Below are 19151 nucleotides of genomic sequence, written 5' to 3' on the forward strand. Positions count from 1 at the left end.
AACATGGCAAAACCTCATCTCTACTAAAAATACAAAAATTAGCTGAGCATGATGACGCACACCTATAATCCCAGTTACTTGGGAGACTGAGGCACAACCATGAGTTGAACCCAGGAGGTGGAGGTTGCAGTAAGCCAAGATCGTCACTGCACTCCAGCCTGGGTGACAAAGCAAGAATCTGTCTCAGAAAGAAAAAAAAAAGAACCTACTTTGGAAATAATCTCCATCTATTAGTACATTTTGCTGTTTGAACAGCTTTATAAAGATTGTATTTTTAAATTCATTGTAGAAAAATGTTAGCCTCTTCTAATATTTTTGTTTCTTGATTTGTGTATAGGTTTCACTGTCCAACCTGGAAACCGATGGAGTCTAGAGGTGGGACAGGTGTATGTCATTACAGTAGACGTCTTTGATAAAAGCGGCACAAAGATCTATATTTCAGATGTGAGTCAGTCTTTTTTATTTTTCTGAGCTCCTTGTAGGGATAAGATACATAAGATATGGAGTGGGCCATCTTCCTGGCTAGAAAGCCCTCTTTTTTTCTTTGATTCTAGATTTTTACCTTTGGAAAAGCAAGTTGCTAATTTATTATTATCATTAATTCTGTTCTTCTTTTTTTTTTTTTTAAAGAGACACAGTCTCACTCTGTCACCCAGACTGGAGTATAGTGGTGTGGTCATAGCTCACTGCAGCCTCCAACTTCTGGGCTCAAGCAATCCTCCCGCCTCAGCTGGGATTAAAGGCATAAGCAACCATGCCCAGCTAGTTCTGTTCTTGAGGAATGCTAAATCAGAAGTAAAAGATATAATTTGGTCAGAAGTATAGAAAAGAGTTGAAATGAGTACCAGTGATAACACTTTGGAGGGTGTCCTCATTCTACTACTTCACATCAGAGATGGTTACCAGAGTTTTGTGGTGGTGAGAGTAGTAATATGAATATCAGATGTGAAGTATTGTACTCACTTTCTAGGGTCCTTATTTTATCCTGAGAACTGTCAATTTATAAAATGTTAAAAATTACACTAAAATTTGCATAAGCTTTGACTCTTGCTATTCCTGATGCTTGCCATTGATAGATCTTTCAAAAACTAGTACGATTTTAAAATTATATCTCCCCAACTTATAATTTCCATGAGGGAGAGCGAAAGTTTTGTTTTTATCTCTTTATTCCATGAATGCATAGCTACAGTTTTATAGATGGCTTGGGATTAAGATGGCTTCAGGGAAAGAACTATCTTCAGGTTTGTGTTACTGTGGGGCTGATTTTCAGAATCTCAGGATTACACACGACTTTCCTAAAGAGTACTTTGGAGAGCAACTAACTACTGTGAATGGATCTTACCATATAGTAAAAGCCCTGAAAGATGGTGTTGTGGTAATAAGTGCATCCCTGACCTCCATCATTTACCAGGTAGGAATTAAAAAGACAGTGTTTGTATTTTAACAATACTGAAGAGGCTTGGCTGACTTGTTGATGTGCAAGCAGATATATAGCATATACCACCTTTATCTTTCACAAAAGTAAAGAAACAGATAAACAACACACTCATAAGTTTATTCCTCTACAAATTTTCTGTTCTAATCTATGTTATTGTACATGAAAATATCTGTATTTGTGGTCATCGTGTATATATCATTTGGGGTTTCAGGTTTCATTAAAAACATTTCTTTTTCTTTCTCCTTCCTTCCTTCTTTTCTTTCTTTTCCTTTTTTTTCTTTTCTTTTCTTTTTCTGAGAGAGCGCCTCATTTCATCAGCCAGGCTGGAGTACAGTGGTGCAATCATGGCTCACTGCAGCCTGGACCTCCGAGGCTCAAGCAATCCTCCCACCTTGACCTCCTAAGTAGCTGGGACTACAGGCACATGCAACCACACCTGGCTAATTTTTGTTTTTGCTTATTTTTTTGAGGCAGAGTCTCACTCTGTTGCCCAGGCTGGAGTGCAGAGGCATGGTCTTGGCTCACTGCAACCTCGGCTTCCTGGGTTCAAGCGATTCTCCTGCCTCAGCCTCCTGTGTAGCTGGGGTTACAGGCATCCACCACCATGCCTGGCAAATTTTTGTATTTTTAGTAGAGACAGGGTTTCACCATGTTGTCCAGGCTGGCCTTGAACTCCTGACCTCAAGTGATCCACCCACCTCAGCTTCCCAAAGTGTTGGGATTACAGGCGTGAGCCACCACAACCAGCCACATCTGGCTAATTTTTAAAATTTTTGTAAAGAAGGCATTTCACTGTGTGGCGCAGGCTGGTCTTGAACTCCTAGGCTCAAGTGATCCTCCCATGTCAGCCTCCCAAAGTGCTGGGATTATAGGTGTGAACCACTACACCCAGCCATGATGTATTTCATATGCACATTTCCATGTGTCATCAGGTCCACATAGGGTACTTTATTTTTCTTTTTTTGGAGACAAGTCTCACTCTATCAACCAGGCTGGAGTGTAATGGCATCATCATAGCTCACCTGCAGCCTCAACCTCCTGGGCTCCAGTGATCCTCCTGCCTTAGCCTTCCAAGTAGCTGGGACTACAGGCATGTGCCACCACACCCAGCTAATTTTTGTGTTTTTTGTAGAGACAGGTTCTTGCTATGTTGCCCACAATGGTCTCAAACTCCTAGGCTCAAGTGATCCTCCTGCCTTGGCTTCCCAAAGTGTTGGGATTACAGGTGTGAGCCACCACTACCAGGTGCATAAAGTACTATTAATTCTAAAAATCCAAAGGTTTAATGTGCCAATTTAGTTACCCATGCCCCAAACATTGAACTATTGCATTGTTTCCACTTTTTTTTTTACTATTGTAAATGGCATAACTGAGTATCTTTGTACATTTATTTTTTCCTTTTGGATAATTTCCATACTGTGTAACAACAGAAATGGAGTTATTGGGTAAAGGGATAGGGAATGAATCTGTTTCTAATGCCTCCAAATACATAAGTATCCTGATTTTAGTAGCCTGCCAAACCTGCTTTCCTCTCCCAAACCTACTTTTTCTTCAATGCTCCCTCTTTTCACTCAGTTTAGACAAAATCCGAAGTCACCCTTGACTCTCCCTTCTCCCTCAGCTTCTGTATTCAGTACATTATTAAGCACCACATCAATTCTTCTAAATGCCCATCAAATCTTTTTTTTTTTTTTTTTTACCATCCCCATTGTGCGCTCTCTCTCTCTCGCTCTCTCTCTTTTTTTTTTTTTTCTTTTTGAGACAGAGTCTCACTCTGTTGCCCCTGCTGGAGTGCAGTGGCGCGATCTCAGCTCACTGCAACCTCCACCTCCTGGGTTCAAGCGATTCTCCTGCCTCAGCCTCCCAAGTAGCTAGGACTACAAGCACATGCCACCACGCCCAGCTAATTTTTGTATTTTTTTAGTAGAGACGGAGTTTCACCATATTGGCTAGGCTGGTCTGGAACTCCTGACCTTGTGATCCGCCCACCTCGGCCTCCCAAAGTGCTAGGATTACAGGCGTGAGCCACCACGCCCAGCCTCTCTCTCTTCTTTTTTCTTTTTTTCTTTTTTTTTTTTCTGAGACAGAGTCTCGCTCTGTCGCCCAGGCTGGAGTGCAGTGGCGGGATCTCAGCTCACTGCAAGCTCTGCCTCCCGGGTTTACACCATTCTCCTGCCTCAGCCTCCGGAGTAGCTGGGACTACAGGCACCCGCCACCTCGCCCGGCTAGTGTTTTGTATTTTTTAGTAGAGACGGGGTTTCACCGTGTTAGCCAGGATGGTCTCGATCTTGTGACCTCGTGATCCGCCCGTCTCGGCCTCCCAAAGTGCTGGGATTACAGGCTTGAACCACCGCGCCCGGCCTTTTTCTTTTAATTGAGACAGAGTCTCACTCTGTCACCCAGGCTGGAGTGCAATGGCGTGATCTCAGCTCAATGCAACCTCCACCTCCCAAGTTCAAGTAATTCTCCTGCCCGAGCCTCCCAAGTAGCTGGAGTTACAGGCATGCGCCACATGCCTGGCTAATTTTTTGTATTTTTAGTAGAGATGGGGTTTCACCATGTTGGCCAGGCTGGTTTTGAACTCCTGACCTCAGGTGATCCACTCACCTCATCCTCCCAGTGATGGGATTACAGACATGAACCACCTCACCTGGCCAGCCCTGTAGAACCTTATACAAAAAGTTGGCCCTCTATATATGGGTGAGTTTTGCTTGTTTTTAAGCATGAGGAGAATTTCTTACCTTAGCACCTTTAAATGTTCTCGTTTTCTTCTGAATAGCTTATAGCATCCCTTGGCCTTTACAGTTTATGGATGTCCAGGGGTCTTTCTTCTGAAAGTATGATTTCCCGTCCTATGTTGATTTTTTTAAAAACCTCTTTTATTTCAGGGAATTTTAAGCTATTTTCCCTGATTGTGATAATTAGTTTAGGTCTAGCAAAACCCTTTTCATTATTATTGAACCATAGTAGCTATGCTTATTTAATGGAGATAAATATTTCTTTATTTCTTTTATAGATAGAAACTGGTTAATTTATGAGCATACTATTTTGCTGACGTTTTGAGTGTAGGAATGTGTATTATAAGAACAGTCCTTACAAAATACATTTTGCTCCTTTTTTCCTGCTCTTATAGAATGAAGATATTCAGCCTATAAAATTTCTAATCAAACACCAACAAGAAGTGAAGATTTATTTTCCCATCATGCTTACACCCAAATTTCTGGCATTTCCTCACCATCCTATGGGAATGTTATATCATTATAAAGTACAGGTATGGTGTCCTATAAGGCTTCACAACGAGATAAGCTGGTTTCTCTTATAGCTTAATTTATTGAAATTTGATTAATGTTACATTTATTTCTTCCCAATCCTAAGAGTATAACTTGGGTTTTGGTGACAACCAGAATTATACTCTTGAAAAATGTCATCTGTGACAAGACTTGGTTATGGATGCTTTCTCTCTTCCCAGTATCCTTTCCTTGTGAGTTTTATAAAGTTCTGTTGTGTCTTTTTTTGACATTTTGTGACACTACCATTACTTTGCCTCCCTTTAGTATTTCCCTTACCTGTTAAGGTACTTTACTATAGTGTCACAGTTTCTTTTCTTTTTTTCTTTTTGTTTTTCTGAGACAGAGTTTTGCTCTTGTTGCCCAGGCTGGAGTGTAATGGCGCGATCTCGGCTCACTGCAACCTCCGCCTCCCAGGTTCAAACGATTCTCTTGCCTAAGCCTCCAGAGTAGCTGGGCTTACAGGCACGTGCCACCACTCCCAGCCAATTTTGTATTTTTAGTAGAGACAGTGTTTCACCACATTGGCCAGGCTGGTCTTGAACTCCTGATGTCAGGTGATCCACCCACCTTGGCCTTCCAAAGTGCTAGGATTACAGGTGTGAGGCACTGCGCCCGACCTAGTGTCACAGTTTCTAATGTGTCCAAAAATAATTTATTACATTATGTTATTATTTGTAAACTTTATTTCACCAGTCAAGTTTTACATTTTCACTTAAATTTCATTTTCTTCCGATTGTAATTGAATGTAATGTGCGTTTTCACAGGTAGAGGGTGGCAGTGGCAACTTCACCTGGACTTCTTCTAATGAAACAGTGGTCATAGTAACCACTAAAGGAGTAGTGACTGCAGGTCAGGTCAGGGGGAATAGTACTGTTTTGGCCCGAGATGTACAAAATCCCTTTCGATATGGAGAAATTAAGGTAAATGACTCTCCAGATAGTCTTCTTCTTATCCCTACAACACTACTGTCTAAATTTAAGTAATTAACACATTTTTTAAAAATAGCCCAACATGGCTATTTAAAAATATTACTCACATTCAGTCTAGAAATACTTTTTTTTTTGGAGACAGAGTCTGTCTCTGTTTCCTAGGCTGCAGTGCAGTGGCAAGATCTCAGCTCACTCACTGCAGCCTCTGCCTCCCAGGTTCAAGTAATTCTCCTGCCTCAGCCTCCTGAGTAGCTGGGATTACAGGTGCCCACTACCACACGTGGCTAATTTTTGTATTTTTAGCAGAGGTGGGGTTTCTCCATGTTGGCCAGGCTGGTCTTGAACTCCTGACCTCAGGTGATCTGCCTGCCTTGGCCTCCCAAAGTGCTGGGATTACAGGCGTGAGCCACTGCACCCAGCCAGAAATACATATGTTTAAAATATTTCTGTAACTAGGTTGAATCTTGTTTCACTTAATAGTCACTTGTTTAACATCTATGTTTGTTTCCTCATAGGATGATGTTAGTATCCACCTCAAAGGTTATTATCAGAATTACTGAAAAATGTTTTTAACTGGAGAATTTTGGCAAAAAAATGATGAAATGCATTCTGTATTTATTATACTAATTATAAAAACACATGTAAAACTGAAAATAGTAATAGGTAACATTTTGAGCATTTGTTACAGTGCTCTACATGTTCAGAGAAACTTCCCTTGTAATGAACTGTAGAAATGATCACTGGAAGTATAGTCTTTGTTGTCAAGATTAAATGAGATAGTGTTTACTCCAGTGCTTAGCATGTATTTAATATTTAACGTTAACTTTTTTGTTATAGTTATACATATGATTTTTAAATGGTCTTTATAGTAACTTTATCTCTAGTGTCATATTTCGGTTTGTCAATCTGTTTCTAAAAGATCGAAAACTCTTTTTTAGTATATTATGTAACCATTTTCCTATTTTTCTCCTTTATTTTTTCTTTTTTTGAGACTGAGTCTTGCTCTGTTGCCCAGGCTGGAGGGCAACGGCATGATCATAGCTACTGCAGCCTCAAACTCCTAGACTCAAGCAGTCCTCCCGCCTTGGCCTCCCAGGTAGCTAGGACTACAGATATGCACCACCCCAAACAGTTAATTTATTATTTTTATAGAGACAGGGTCTCACTGTGTTGCCCAAGCTGGTCCCAAACTCCTGGCCTCAAGTGATCCTCCTGCCTTGGCCTTCCAAAGTGCAAGGATTATAGGTGTGAGCCACTGTACCCAGCCCAATTTTTTTTTTTCCTGAAATGGAGTCTCACTCTGTCACCCAGGCTGGAGTGCAGTGGCGTGATCTCAGCTCACTGCAACCTCTGCCTTTCAGGTTCAAGCAATTCTCCTGCCTCAGCCTCCTGAGTAGCTGGGACTACAGGTACCCGCCACCACACCCAACTAAATTTTTTTTTTTTTTTTTTTTGAGATGGAGTCTCGCACTGTTGCCCAGGCTGGAGTGCAGTGGCGCGATCTCGGCTCACTGCAAGCTCCGCCTCCTGGGTTCACGCCATTCTCCTGCCTCAGCCTCCCAAGTTGCTGGGACTACAGGCGCCCGCTACCATGCCCGGCCAATTTTTTGTATTTTTAGTAGAGATGGGGTTTCACCGTGCTAGCCAGGCTGGTCTCGATCTCCTGACCTTATGATCCACCCGCCTCGGCCTCCCAAAGTGCTGAGATTACAGGCGTGAGCCACTGCACCCGGCCTAATTTTTTGTATTTTCAGTAGAGACAGGGTTTCACCATTATGGCCAGGCTGGTCTCGAACTCCTGACCTCAAGTGATCCGCCCACCTCGGCCTTCCAAAGTGGTGGGATTACAGGCATAAGCCACATTGCCCAGCCCCAGCCCCATTTTTAATATATGTTGCTGTTCTCTATAGGACTTAACAGTTTGTCATCACTCAGTGAACATTTATTATCTCATAGGTATTATTGGACATCCAGAGATACATAACACATGATCCCTATCTTAAAGTATTTAAAGTCTAACTAGGAAGATATATTGACATGAAAAAAGTTAAATAACATTTTAAGAAAATGATATGTGAGATATTTTAAAGCCCTGTATGACTGAGAACTACTTGAATTGTACAGTACGTGCTATTAGTAAAAGAGAAATCCTTGTGTATGGGACTCTCAGAGACTATTGTGAAAGAGGTGGGACCTTGAACAAGACTTTTGGAGGATGGAATAAAAGTAAGGCCCAAGGGTCAAATTTAGAGTGCTTCCTTATTTGGTAAATAAATTTTTATCAGAATACAGCTACTCCCATTCATTTACATATTGTCTGGGACTGCTTTCAAGCCACAGCTGCTGAGTTAGTAGTTACCACGGAGACTGTGTAGCCTGAATAAGTCTGAAATGTTTACTATCTAGCTCTTTACAGAAAGCTTTGCCAATCCTTGCTGTAGACAATGGGGAACCAATACAGGCTTGTAACAGGTCAATGGTATGGTAAGGTCTCTGTTCTGAAAGATATTTAATTATTTTTATAGTCAGGCAATAACAACCATGATACTAAAAAACAAAAGATACTTGCTGGTGCTATAGACTAGTAGATTAGAATGGATTGAAGGGAGAAAGTGAAGACAAAAACTTCAGTTAAGCTTGAACTGGTGAAATGGTATTGAGAATAGCCGGAAATGGACAAAATGAGAATCTTTTTCAACAGGTAAACTCAATCAGATTTGATGCCTACTTGAGCAGGGAAGAGTGAAACATTTAAAGCCACAGAGATGATGTGGAGGTTTCTCACTTTGCCAGCGGGGTGGATAGAAAATGCAAGAGGCTAGGAGTGCTGGCTCACACCTGTAATCCCAACACCTTTGGGAGGCCAAGGCAGGAGGATGGCTTGAAGCCAGGAGTTTGAGACCAGCCTGGACAACAAAGCAAGACCCCCATCTCTTAAAAAAAATAAATAACCAGGCGTAGTGGCACGTGCCTGTAGTCCTAGCTACTGAGACAGGAGGATCACTTGAGGCCAGGAGTTTGAGGTTGCAGTGAACTATAATCACACCTCTGCGCTCTAGCCTAGGTAAGAGTGAGACCCTGTCTTTAAAAAAAGAAAAGAGGCCGGGTGTGGTGGCTCACGCCTGTAATCCCAGCACTTTGGGAGGCCGAGGCGGGCGGATCACAAGGTCAGGAGATCTAGACCATCCTGGGTAACACGGTGAAACCCCGTCTCTACTAAAAATACAAAAAATTAGCCAGGCGTGGTGGCAGGTGCCTGTAGTCCCAGCTACTTGGAGGCTGAGGCAGGAGAATGGCCTGAAGCCGGGAGGCGGAGCTTGCAGTGAGCCGAGATCGCCCCAATGCACTCCAGCCTGGGTGACAGAGTGAGACTCCGTCTCAAAAAAAAAAAAAAAAAAAAGAAAAGAAAAGTAAAAGAAAAGAAAATCAAAAAAATGGAAAAGATGATGAATTTAGTTTTGGATACATTTAGTGTAATTCACCTATGGAGCATCCAAGTGGATGCTTTTAATTGGAAATAGGGGTCTGAAGTTCAACTGAAAGATTAGGGCTGGAGAGTTTGCATATGGTTAGTCACTGAAGCTTTGGGACTGGGTAAGGTTTCTCAGGAAGAACATATGGATCCTGTGTAACATAAATATCACTTTAAGAAACATAGGCAGAGGAAGAGGAACTAGCAGAAGAAACACAGAAAGTGGCAAAAATGACAAAATAAAAGATATTTTATTTTATTTATTAATTTTTGAGATGGGATTTCTCTTGCCCAGGCTCAGTGCAGTGGCACGATCGTGGCCTACTCCAGCCTTGACCTCAAGCAATCCTCCCACCTCAGCCTTCCAAGTAGCTGGGACTACAGGCATGTACCACTATGCCTGGCTAATTTTTTTTTTTTTTTTTTTTTGAGACGGAGTCTTGCTCTGTTGCCCAGGCTGGAGTGCAGTGGTGCGATCTCGGCTCATTGCAACCTCCACCTCCTGAGTTCAAGCAATTCTCCTACCTCAGCCTCCCCAGTTGCTGGGATTATAGGTACCTGCCACCATGCCCAGGTAATTTTTGTACTTTTAGTAGAGACGGGGTTTCACCATATTAGCCAGGCTGATCTTGAACTCCTGATCTCAGGTGATCCACCCGCCTGGGTCTCCCAAAGTGCTGGGATTACAGGTGTGAACCACCACACCCGGTCTAATTTTTTATTTTTGTTTTTGTAGAGATGGGGTCTCGCTATGTTGCCCAGGCTGGTCTCAAATTCCAGGACTCAAGGGATCCTCCTGCCTTGGCCTCCCAAAGTGCTGGGATTACAGGCATGAGCCACCACACCCAACCAAAACATATTTTTAAAAGATATCAAGAAAGAGGAAGTGCTCTAAGTCAAAGGTCGGCAAACTTTTTCTGTAAAGGGCCAAATAGTAAATACATTAGTCTTGTTTTGTTTTGTTGTTGTTGTTGTTGTTTTTGAAATGGAGTCTGTCGCCCAGGCTGGAGTGCAGTGGCACCATCTTGGCTCACTGCAAACTCCACCTCCCGGGTTCAATGGCGCCATCTTGGCCAACTGCAAGCTCTGCCTTCAGGGTTCACGCCATTCTCCTGCCTCAGCCTCCTGAGCCGCTGAGACTACAGGCACCTGCCACCATGCCCCACTAATTTTTTTGTATTTTTAGTAGAGATGGGGTTTCAGTGTTACCCAGGATGGTCTGGATCTCCTGACCTCCTGATCTGCCTGCCTTGGCCTCCCAAAGTGCTGGGATTACAGGTGTGAGCCACCGTGCCCAGCCTCTTTTTTTTTTTTTTTTTTTTTTGACATGGAGTCTTGCTCTGTTGTCCAGGCTGGAGTGCAGTGGTGAGATCTCAGCTCACTGCAACCTCCACCTCCCAGGTTCAAGCAATTCTTCTGCTTCAGCCTCCTGAGTAGCTAGGCACGTGCCACCATGCCTGGCTAATTTTTACAGGCACGTGCCACCATGCCTGGCTAATTTTTGTATTTTTAGTAGAGACGGGGTTTCACCATATTGGCCAGGCTGGTCTCGAACTCCTGACCTCGTGGTCTGCCTGCCTCGGCCTCTCAAAGTGCTGGGATTACAGGCGTGAGCCACCACGCCCGGCCTAATACATTAGTCTTTACAGGCCACATATAGTCACTATCTCATATTCTTTTTTGTGGTTGTTATTGTTTTATTTTACAACTTTTAAAAATGTAAAAACTGTTCTTAGCTCATTGTATAAAAACAGGTTGTACACAGGCCATAGTTTGCCAGACCCCTCCTATGTAGAGTTAGATGCTTTAAAGAGGTCAATAAATTTAAAAATGTAGAGTGACATGTTTAGCCCCTTGTGTGTGTGTATATAGAAGAGACCTGTACCATTACATTATGTATAATAGTGAATAACATATATATATAATGTGTTTATATATGTTCATGTGTATGTAAATATTTAAGGAATGATTTCTTCTAAGTCTTTTTCTTAACATTTTAAAATTATATATATATATATATATATATATATATATATATATATATATGTATATATATATTTTTTAAGACAGGGTTTCTCTCCCATCACCCAGGCTGGAGTGCAGTGGTACACTCTCAGCTCATTACAACCTCCATTTCCTGGGCTCAAGCAATCCTGCCTCAGCCTCCCAAGTAGCTGAGACTACAGGCGTGCACCACCATGCCCAGCTAATTTTTGTATTTTTAATAGAGACAGGGTTTTACCATGTTGGCCAGGCTGGCCTCGCACTCCTGACCTCAGGTGATCCACCTGCTTCAATCCCCCAAAGTGCTGGGATTATAGCCATGAGCCACTGTGCCTGGCCTTTTTTTTTTTCTTTTTTTTTTTTTCAGACAGGGTCTCACTCTGTTGCCCATGCTGGAGTGCAGTGGTGCAACCTCAGCTCACTGCAATCTCTGCCTCCCAGTCTCATCCGATCCTCCCACCTGAGCTTTTCAAGTAGCTGGGACTACAGATGTATACCACCACACTCAGCTAATTTTTAAACTTTTTTTAGAGACAGGGTCTTCCTATATTGCCCAGGCTGGTATTGAACTCCTGGGCTCAAGCAATCTTCCTGCCTTGGCCTCCCAAAGTGCTGTAATTTTTAATCTTTAGGTGTACATGGTAGGTGTTTATATTTACGGGATACATGAGATATTTTGATATGGTCATACAATGCATAATAGTCACATTAGGGTAAACGGAGTATCCATCACATCACCTCAAGAATTTATCCTTTCTTTGTGTTACAAACATTCCAGTTATACTCTTTTAGTTATTTTAGCAATTTTTTTTGGAGACAAGTTCTTGCTCTGTCACCCAGGCTTGAATGCAGTGGCAGGAACATGGCTCACTGCAGCCTTGGCCTCCGGGGCTCAAGCAGTCCTCCCACCTCAGCCTCCCAAAGTGTTAGGATTACAGGAGTGAGCAACCGTGTCTGGCCATTAATGATCTTTTTAAAAAATGTGTTGTTGAGGCCAGGCGCAGTGACTCACGCCTGTAATCCCAGCACTTTGAGAGACTGAGGCAGGCGGATCACAAGGTCAAGAGATCGAGACCATCCTGGCCAACATGGTGAAACTCCTTCTCTACTAAAAATACAAAAAATTAGTCGGGTGGTGCGCACCTGTAGTCCCAGCTACTCCGGAGGTTGAGGCAGGAGAATTGCTTGAACCTGGGAGTCAGAGGTTGCAGTGAGCTGAGGTCGTGCCATTGCACTCCAGCCTGGGCAATAGAGTGAGACTCCGTCTGAAAAAACAAAACAAAACAAAAAATACCGTGTTGTTGAGTTTGGTTTGCTAATATTTTGTGAAGAGTTTTTGTATCAATATTCATCAGGGATATTGGTCTGTAGTTTTTTTTGTTTGTTTGTTTTTTGATGTCTTTGTCTGGTGTTTGTATCAGGGTAATACTGGCCTCATAGAATGAGTTTGGAAGTATTATCTTCTCCTCTATTTTTCAAAATACTTTGAGTAGGATTAGAATTAGTTCTTCTTTAAATGTTTGGTAAAATTTAGCCATGAATTCATCAAGTCCTGGACTTTGCTTTGCTGGGAGACTTTTATTACAGCTTCGATCTCTTTACTTGTTATTAGTCTTTTCAGGCTTTGGATTTCTTCATAGTTCAATCTTGGTAGGTTGTGTATGTCTAGAAATTCATCCATTTCTTCTAGGTTTTCCAATTTATTGGCGTATAATTGCTCATAGTAGCCCCTAATGATCCTTTGAATTTCTGTGGTATTGGTTGTAATATCTGCTTTTTCATCTCAGATTTTACTTTTATTATTTATTATTTGCTTATTTTATTTATTTATCTAATTTTTGAGACTGAGTCTCACTCTATCGCCCAGGCTGGAATGCAGTGGTGCAATCTCGGCTCACTGCAACCTCTGCCTCCTGGGTTGAAGTGATTCTTATGCCTCAGCCTCCTGAGTAGCTGGGATTGTAGATGCCTGCCACCACACCTGGCTACTTTTTGTATTTTGAATAGAGATGGAGTTTCACCATGTTGGCCAGGCTAGTCTCAAACTCCTAACCTCAGGTGATCTCTCAGCCTCAGCCTCCCAAAGTGGTGGGATTACAGGCATGAGCCACCGCACCCAGCCAGATTTTACTTATTTGGGTCATTTCTCTCTCTTTTTTTTTTTTTTTTTGTCTGGCTAAAGGTTTGTCAATTTTGTTTATCTTTGCAAAAAACCAACTCTTCATTTTGTTGATCTTTTGTATTTTTTAAAATTTCATTTATTTCTGCTCTGATCTTTATTATTTCTTCTACTAATTTTGGCTTTGGTTTGCTCTTGCTTTTGTAGTTTTTTTTTTTTCCAGGCAAGGTGTTGCTCTTTTGCCCAGGCTAGAGTGCAGTGGCGAGATCACAGCTCACTGCAGCCACTACCTCCTAGGCCCAAGTGATCTTCCCGCCTCAGCCTCCCAAGTAGCTGGGAATACAGGTGAACACCACCATGCCCCCCTAATTTTTGTGTTTTTTGTAGAGACAAGGTTTCACCATATTGTTCAGGCAGATCTTGAACTCCTGGGCTCAAGCAATCCACCTGCCTCAGCCTCCAAAAGTATTGGGATTACAGACATGAACCACTGTGTCCAGCCAACTTTTCCAGTTCTTCAAGATACTTTGGCCAGGTGCGGTGGCTCACACCTGTAATCCCAGCACCTTGGGAGGCCAAGGCAGGTGGATCACAAGGTAAAGAGATTGAGACCATCCTGACCAATATGGTGAAACCTTGTCTCTACTAAAAATACAAAAATTAGCCAGGCATGGTGGCGCGCACCTGTAATCCCAGCTACTCAGGAGGCTGAGGCAGAATTGCTTGAACCCAGGGGGCGGAGGTTGCAGTGAGCTGAGATTGCACCACAGCACTCCGGCCTGGCAACAGAACAAGACCGCGTCAAAAAAAAAAAAAAAAAAGAAAAAGAAAAAACAAAAACAACAACAACAACAACATTAGGTTGTTTTTTTCAAGTTTTTCTACTTTTTTTTTTTTTTTTTTTTTGAGATGGAGTCTCGCTGTGTGGCCCAGGCTGCAGTGCAGTGGCCCGATCTCGGCTCACTGCAAGCTCTACCTCCCGGGTTCACGCCATTCTCCCGCCTCAGCCTCCGAGTAGCTGGGACTACAGGCGCCCGCCACCACGCCCGGCTAGTTTTTTGTATTTTTAGTAGAGACAGGGTTTCACCATGTTAGCCAGGATGGTCTCGATGTTAGCCAGGATGGTCTTGATCTCCTGACCTCGTGATCCACCCGCCTCGGCCTCCCAAAGTGCTGGGATTACAGGCTTGAGCCACCGCGCCCAGCCTTTTTTTTTTTTTTTTTTGAGACAGAGTTTTGCTTGTTTCCCAGGCTGGAGTACAGTGGTGTGATCTCAGCTCATTGCAACCTCTGCCTCCTGGGTTCAAGTGATTCTCCTGCCTCAGCCTCCTGAGTAGCTGGGATTACAGGTGCGCGCTTCCACGCCCTGCTAATTTTTTGTATTTTTGTTAGAGACAGGGTTTCATCACGTTGGCCAGGCTGGTCTGAAACTCCTGACCTCAGGTGATCCACCTGCCTCGGCCTCCCAAGGTGCAGGGATTACAGGTGTGAGCTACCGTGCCCAGCCTTTACTTTTTTGATGTAGGCATTCATTACTATAAACTTTCCTCTTAGTACTGCTTTCACTGTATTTCATAGGTTTTGTTATGTTGTGTTTTCATTTTCATTTTTTTAAAGAAATTTTAAAATCTCCTTAATTTCTTCATTGATATGCTAGTCATTCAGGAGCAAGTTGTTTAATTTCCATGTGTTTGTATAGTTTCCAAAATTCCTCTTGTTACTGATTTCTAGTTTTAGTCCACTAAGTCAGAGAGGATATTTGACATAGTTTCAATTTTTTTGAATTTTTGAAGAATTGTTTTGTGGTCTAACGTAGTCTATTCTTGAATATGATCAAGAATACTCATTCTTGCTGAGGAGATGAATGTGTATTCTGCAGCCATTGAATGAAAAGTTCTGTAAATATCTATTAGATCCTTTTGGTCTACATTGTAGAGTAAGTTTGATGTTTCTTTGTTGATTATTTGTCTGGAAAACCTGTTCAATGCTGCAAGTAAGGTGTTGAAGTCTCTCGCTATTAATGTAGTGGGGTCTATTGCTCTCTTAAGCTCTAATATTTGCCTTATACATCTGGGTCCTCCAGTATTGGGTGTATATATATTTATAAATGTTATATCCTCTTGCTGAATTGACCCCTTTATCATTACATAATGGCCTTCTTTTTTTCTCTTTTTATAGTTTGTCCTGAAATCTATTTTGTCTGATATAAGGATAGCTATTCTTGCTCTTTTTTGGTTTCCATTGGCATGGAATCTTTTTCCATCTCTTTATTTTCAGTCTACGTGTGTCTTTACAGGGGAAGTGTGTTTCTTGTAGAAAACACATTGGGTTTTTGTTTTTGTTTTTGTTTTTGAGATGCAGTTTCACTCTTGTTGCCCAGGCTGGAGTGCAATGGTGTGATCTCGGCTCACCGCAACCTCTGCCTCCCAGGTTCAAGCAATTCTCCTGCTTCAGCCTCCCGAGTAGCTGGGATTACAGGCATGTGCTACCATGCCCAGCTAATTTTGTATTTTTAGTAGAGACAAGGTTTCTCCATGTTGGTCAGGCTGGTCTTGAAATCCCAACCTCAGGGGATCCACCCGCCTTGGCCTCCCAAAGTGCTGGGATTATAGGCATGAGCCACTGCACTCAGCCTTTTAAAAAAAAATCTATTCAGTCACTCTGTCTTTTTTGATTGGAGAGTTTAGTCCATTTACATTCAACGTTATTATTGATAAATAAGAACTTACTCCTGCCATTTTTAATTTGTTTTCTGGTTGTTTTGTGGTCTTCTCTTCCTTCTGTCCTTCCTTCCTGCCTTCCTTTTTGTGAAGGTGATTTTCTCCGGTGGTATGTTTTAATTTCTTGTGTTTTATTTTTGTCAGGTTACCATAAGGCTTGCAAATAAAATCTTATAACTCATTATTTTAAACTGATGATGTCTTAACACTGATTGCATAAACAAACTAACAAATTAACAAAGAGAAAACTAATCAAAACTCTAGGCTGGGTGCAGTGGCTCATGCCTGTAATCCCAGCACTTTGGGATGCCAAGGTGGATGGATGACCTTAGGTCACCTAAGGTCAGGAGTTTGAGACCAGCCTGGCCAACATGGTGAAACCCTGTCTCTACTAAAAATATAAAAAATAGCCGGGCATGGTGGTGCATGCCTGTGATCCCAGCTACTCATGAGGCTGAGGCAGAATTGCTTGAACCTGGGAGGTGGAGGTTGCAGTGAGCTGAGATTACACCACTGCACTCCAGCTTGAGTGACAGAGCAAGATTCCATCTCAAAGCAGAAACAAAAACAAAAAGTTCTACATTTTAATTTCATTCCCTTGCTTTTTAATTTTGTGTTGTTTCTATTTATATCTTATACTGTCTATGTCTTGAATAGCTGTTGTAGTTATTCCTTTTTATAGGTTCTTTTAGTCTTTCTACTCAAGGTATCAGTAGTTTAAATCTCTCTCTTTACCTCCTCTTTGAGGCCAGTAGCTCTTAGATTTGCCATTTTGTGGCCATTTTCTAGATCTTCATTCTTTTCTATTATTTTTTCTTTATTCTCCCCTAACTGTATTTTCTTTCTTTTCTATTTTTTTGAGGCAACATCTCACTCTGTCACCCAGGCTGGAGTGCAGTGGCATGATCTCTGCTCACAGCAACCTCCACCTCCTAGGTTCAAGCGATTTTCACACCTCAGCCTCCAGAGTAGCTGCGTGCGCCACCATGCCCAGCTTATTCTTTCTATTTTTAGTAGAGACAGGCTTTCACTGTGTTGGCCAGGCTGGTCTCAAACTCCTGGCCTCAAGTAAGCCACCCACCTTGGCCTCCCAAAGTGCTGAGATTACAAGTATGAGCCATTGCATTTGGACCATGACTATATTTTCTTTTCTTTTTTTTTTTTTTTGAGACAGAGTCTCGCTCTGTCGCCCAGGCTGGAGTGCAGTGGCCGGATCTAGGCTCACTGCAAGCTCCGCCTCCTGGGCTCATGCCATTCTCCTGCCTCCGCCTCCCGAGTAGCTGGGACTACAGGTGCCGAGACTATATTTTCAAATAACCTGTCCTTAAGCTCACTGATTCTTTCTTTTGCTTCATCAGTTCTGCTGTTGAGAGACTGTGATGCATTCTTTAGTATGTTAATTGAATTTTTCAGCTCCAGGATTTCTGCTTTTTAAAATTATTTCAATATCTTTGTTATATTTGGCTGATAGGATTCTGAAATCCTTCTCTTGAATTTCATTGAACTTCTGCAAAACAGCTGTTTTGAACTCTTTGTCTGTAAGGTCATATAGCTCTGTCACTCCAGGATTGGTCACTGGTGCCTTATTTAGTTCATTTGGTGAGGGCATGTTTTCCTGTATGGTCTTGATCTTTGTGGTTGTTCACTGATGTCTAGGCATTGAAAAGTTAGGTATTAATTGTAGTCTTTGAACAATGTACTTCTTTGTACCCATCCTTCTTGGGAAGGCTTTCCAAGTATTCAAAGAGAATTGAGTGTTGTGATCTAAGTCTCTGGTCATGCAGTACATATCTCCATCGGGGGACACCCCAAGCCCAGTAACGCGGTGACTCTTGCAGACTTGTGGAGGTACTGCTTTGGTGGTCTTGGGTAAGATCTGGGAGAATTCCCTGGATTACCAGGCAGACTCTTGTTCCTTCTCTTTCTTTTGCCCAAATAGTCTCTCCCTCTCCTTGCTAAGCTGTGTGGAGGTGGGGGTGGGGTTACACAAGCCCCTCTGTGGCCACCACCACTAGGATTGCACTGGGTCAGACCCAAAGCTAGCACAGCACTGGGTCCTGCCCAAGTCCTTCAGTGACCACTGCCTGGTTACTGCCAGTGTTCACTCAAGGCCCAAGGACTGTACAGTTAGTGGGTAGCAAATTCAGCCAGGCTTGTGGCCTTCCTTTCAGGGTGGGAAGCTCCTCACCAGCCCGGGGCAGGTCCAGAAATTCTATCCAGGAGCCAGGGCCTGGAGTCAGCAACCTTAGAAATCTACCTGATGCTCTATTCTACTGAGACCAAGCTGGCACCCAACCTGCAAGATAAAGCCCTTCTCTATTTATTTATTTATTTATTTATTTATTTATTTATTTATTTTTCTGGAATGTAGTCTCACTCTGTCACCCAGGCTGGAATGCAGTGGCATGATCTCAGCTCACTGCAACCTCCGCCTCCTGGTTCAAGTGATTCATTCCCCTGCCTCAGCCTCCCGAGTAGCTGGGAGTACAGGCATGCACCACCATACCTGGGTAATGGTATGAGTTATGATACCATTACAATGGTAACCTCCCAGATTTATGAGCTGTGCTGCCTGGTATGTGGGGAGGAGTAGTACAAGCACTCTCTTGGCCACCCCAGTAGGTGTCTCACTAGGTCATATGCATCCCAGGTCCACCGGTTTCAAGCCTAGCACAGCACCAGAACTTGTCCATGAATTGCAGTCTTTGTGGCCTAAACTGCCTTTCGAGTTTATTTAGGATCCCAGAGTGCTTTAGCCCACAGTGTCGGGGCTAGCTGGAACTCAGGTTCAAACCACTGTGATGGGCAATTCATTCCCTTTGGCTAGCGCTGGTCTAAATGCTTCTTCCACAGGCACTGACTGAATTCTGCCCTGTGTGGCTTTCCACTGTAGTAGGCAGCACTGAGTTCCAAATCTGTGCACCTGGGGGAGTGCAGTGATTGTGGAATGCAGAGTCCCACAATCACTGCACTCCCCAGGTGCACAGATTCTCTCTGCACCACGTGGCTGCTGCCACTGCCTGGGAATGGAAGAGAGTGATGTTGGCAATTCTAGACTCTTTTCTTCCCTCTTCAGTGACTCTTTCCTTGATATGATGTTAAAACCAGGTACTGTGATTGCTTACCTGATTTTTGATTCTTATGAAGGTGCTTTCTTGTATGGATAGTCATTCAATTTG

At 42.8% G+C, this 19151-nt stretch overlaps 1 protein-coding gene across 1 annotated transcript in view; it reads left to right on the forward strand.

The window, feature by feature from the left end:
• The window catches only part of NUP210L (nucleoporin 210 like), a 168165-nt gene that overhangs the window by 28308 nt on the left and 120706 nt on the right, over positions 1-19151 (forward strand). The window contains exons 9-12 of the mRNA XM_073008364.1: positions 338-444; positions 1271-1411; positions 4572-4709; positions 5493-5648. Of these exons, the coding sequence (XP_072864465.1) occupies positions 338-444; positions 1271-1411; positions 4572-4709; positions 5493-5648 (542 nt within the window). The remainder of the gene's footprint in view (positions 1-337; positions 445-1270; positions 1412-4571; positions 4710-5492; positions 5649-19151) is intronic.

Source organism: Chlorocebus sabaeus, chromosome 20 (assembly GCF_047675955.1).
Source record: "Chlorocebus sabaeus isolate Y175 chromosome 20, mChlSab1.0.hap1, whole genome shotgun sequence".
NCBI classification, from domain to species: domain Eukaryota; kingdom Metazoa; phylum Chordata; class Mammalia; order Primates; family Cercopithecidae; genus Chlorocebus; species Chlorocebus sabaeus.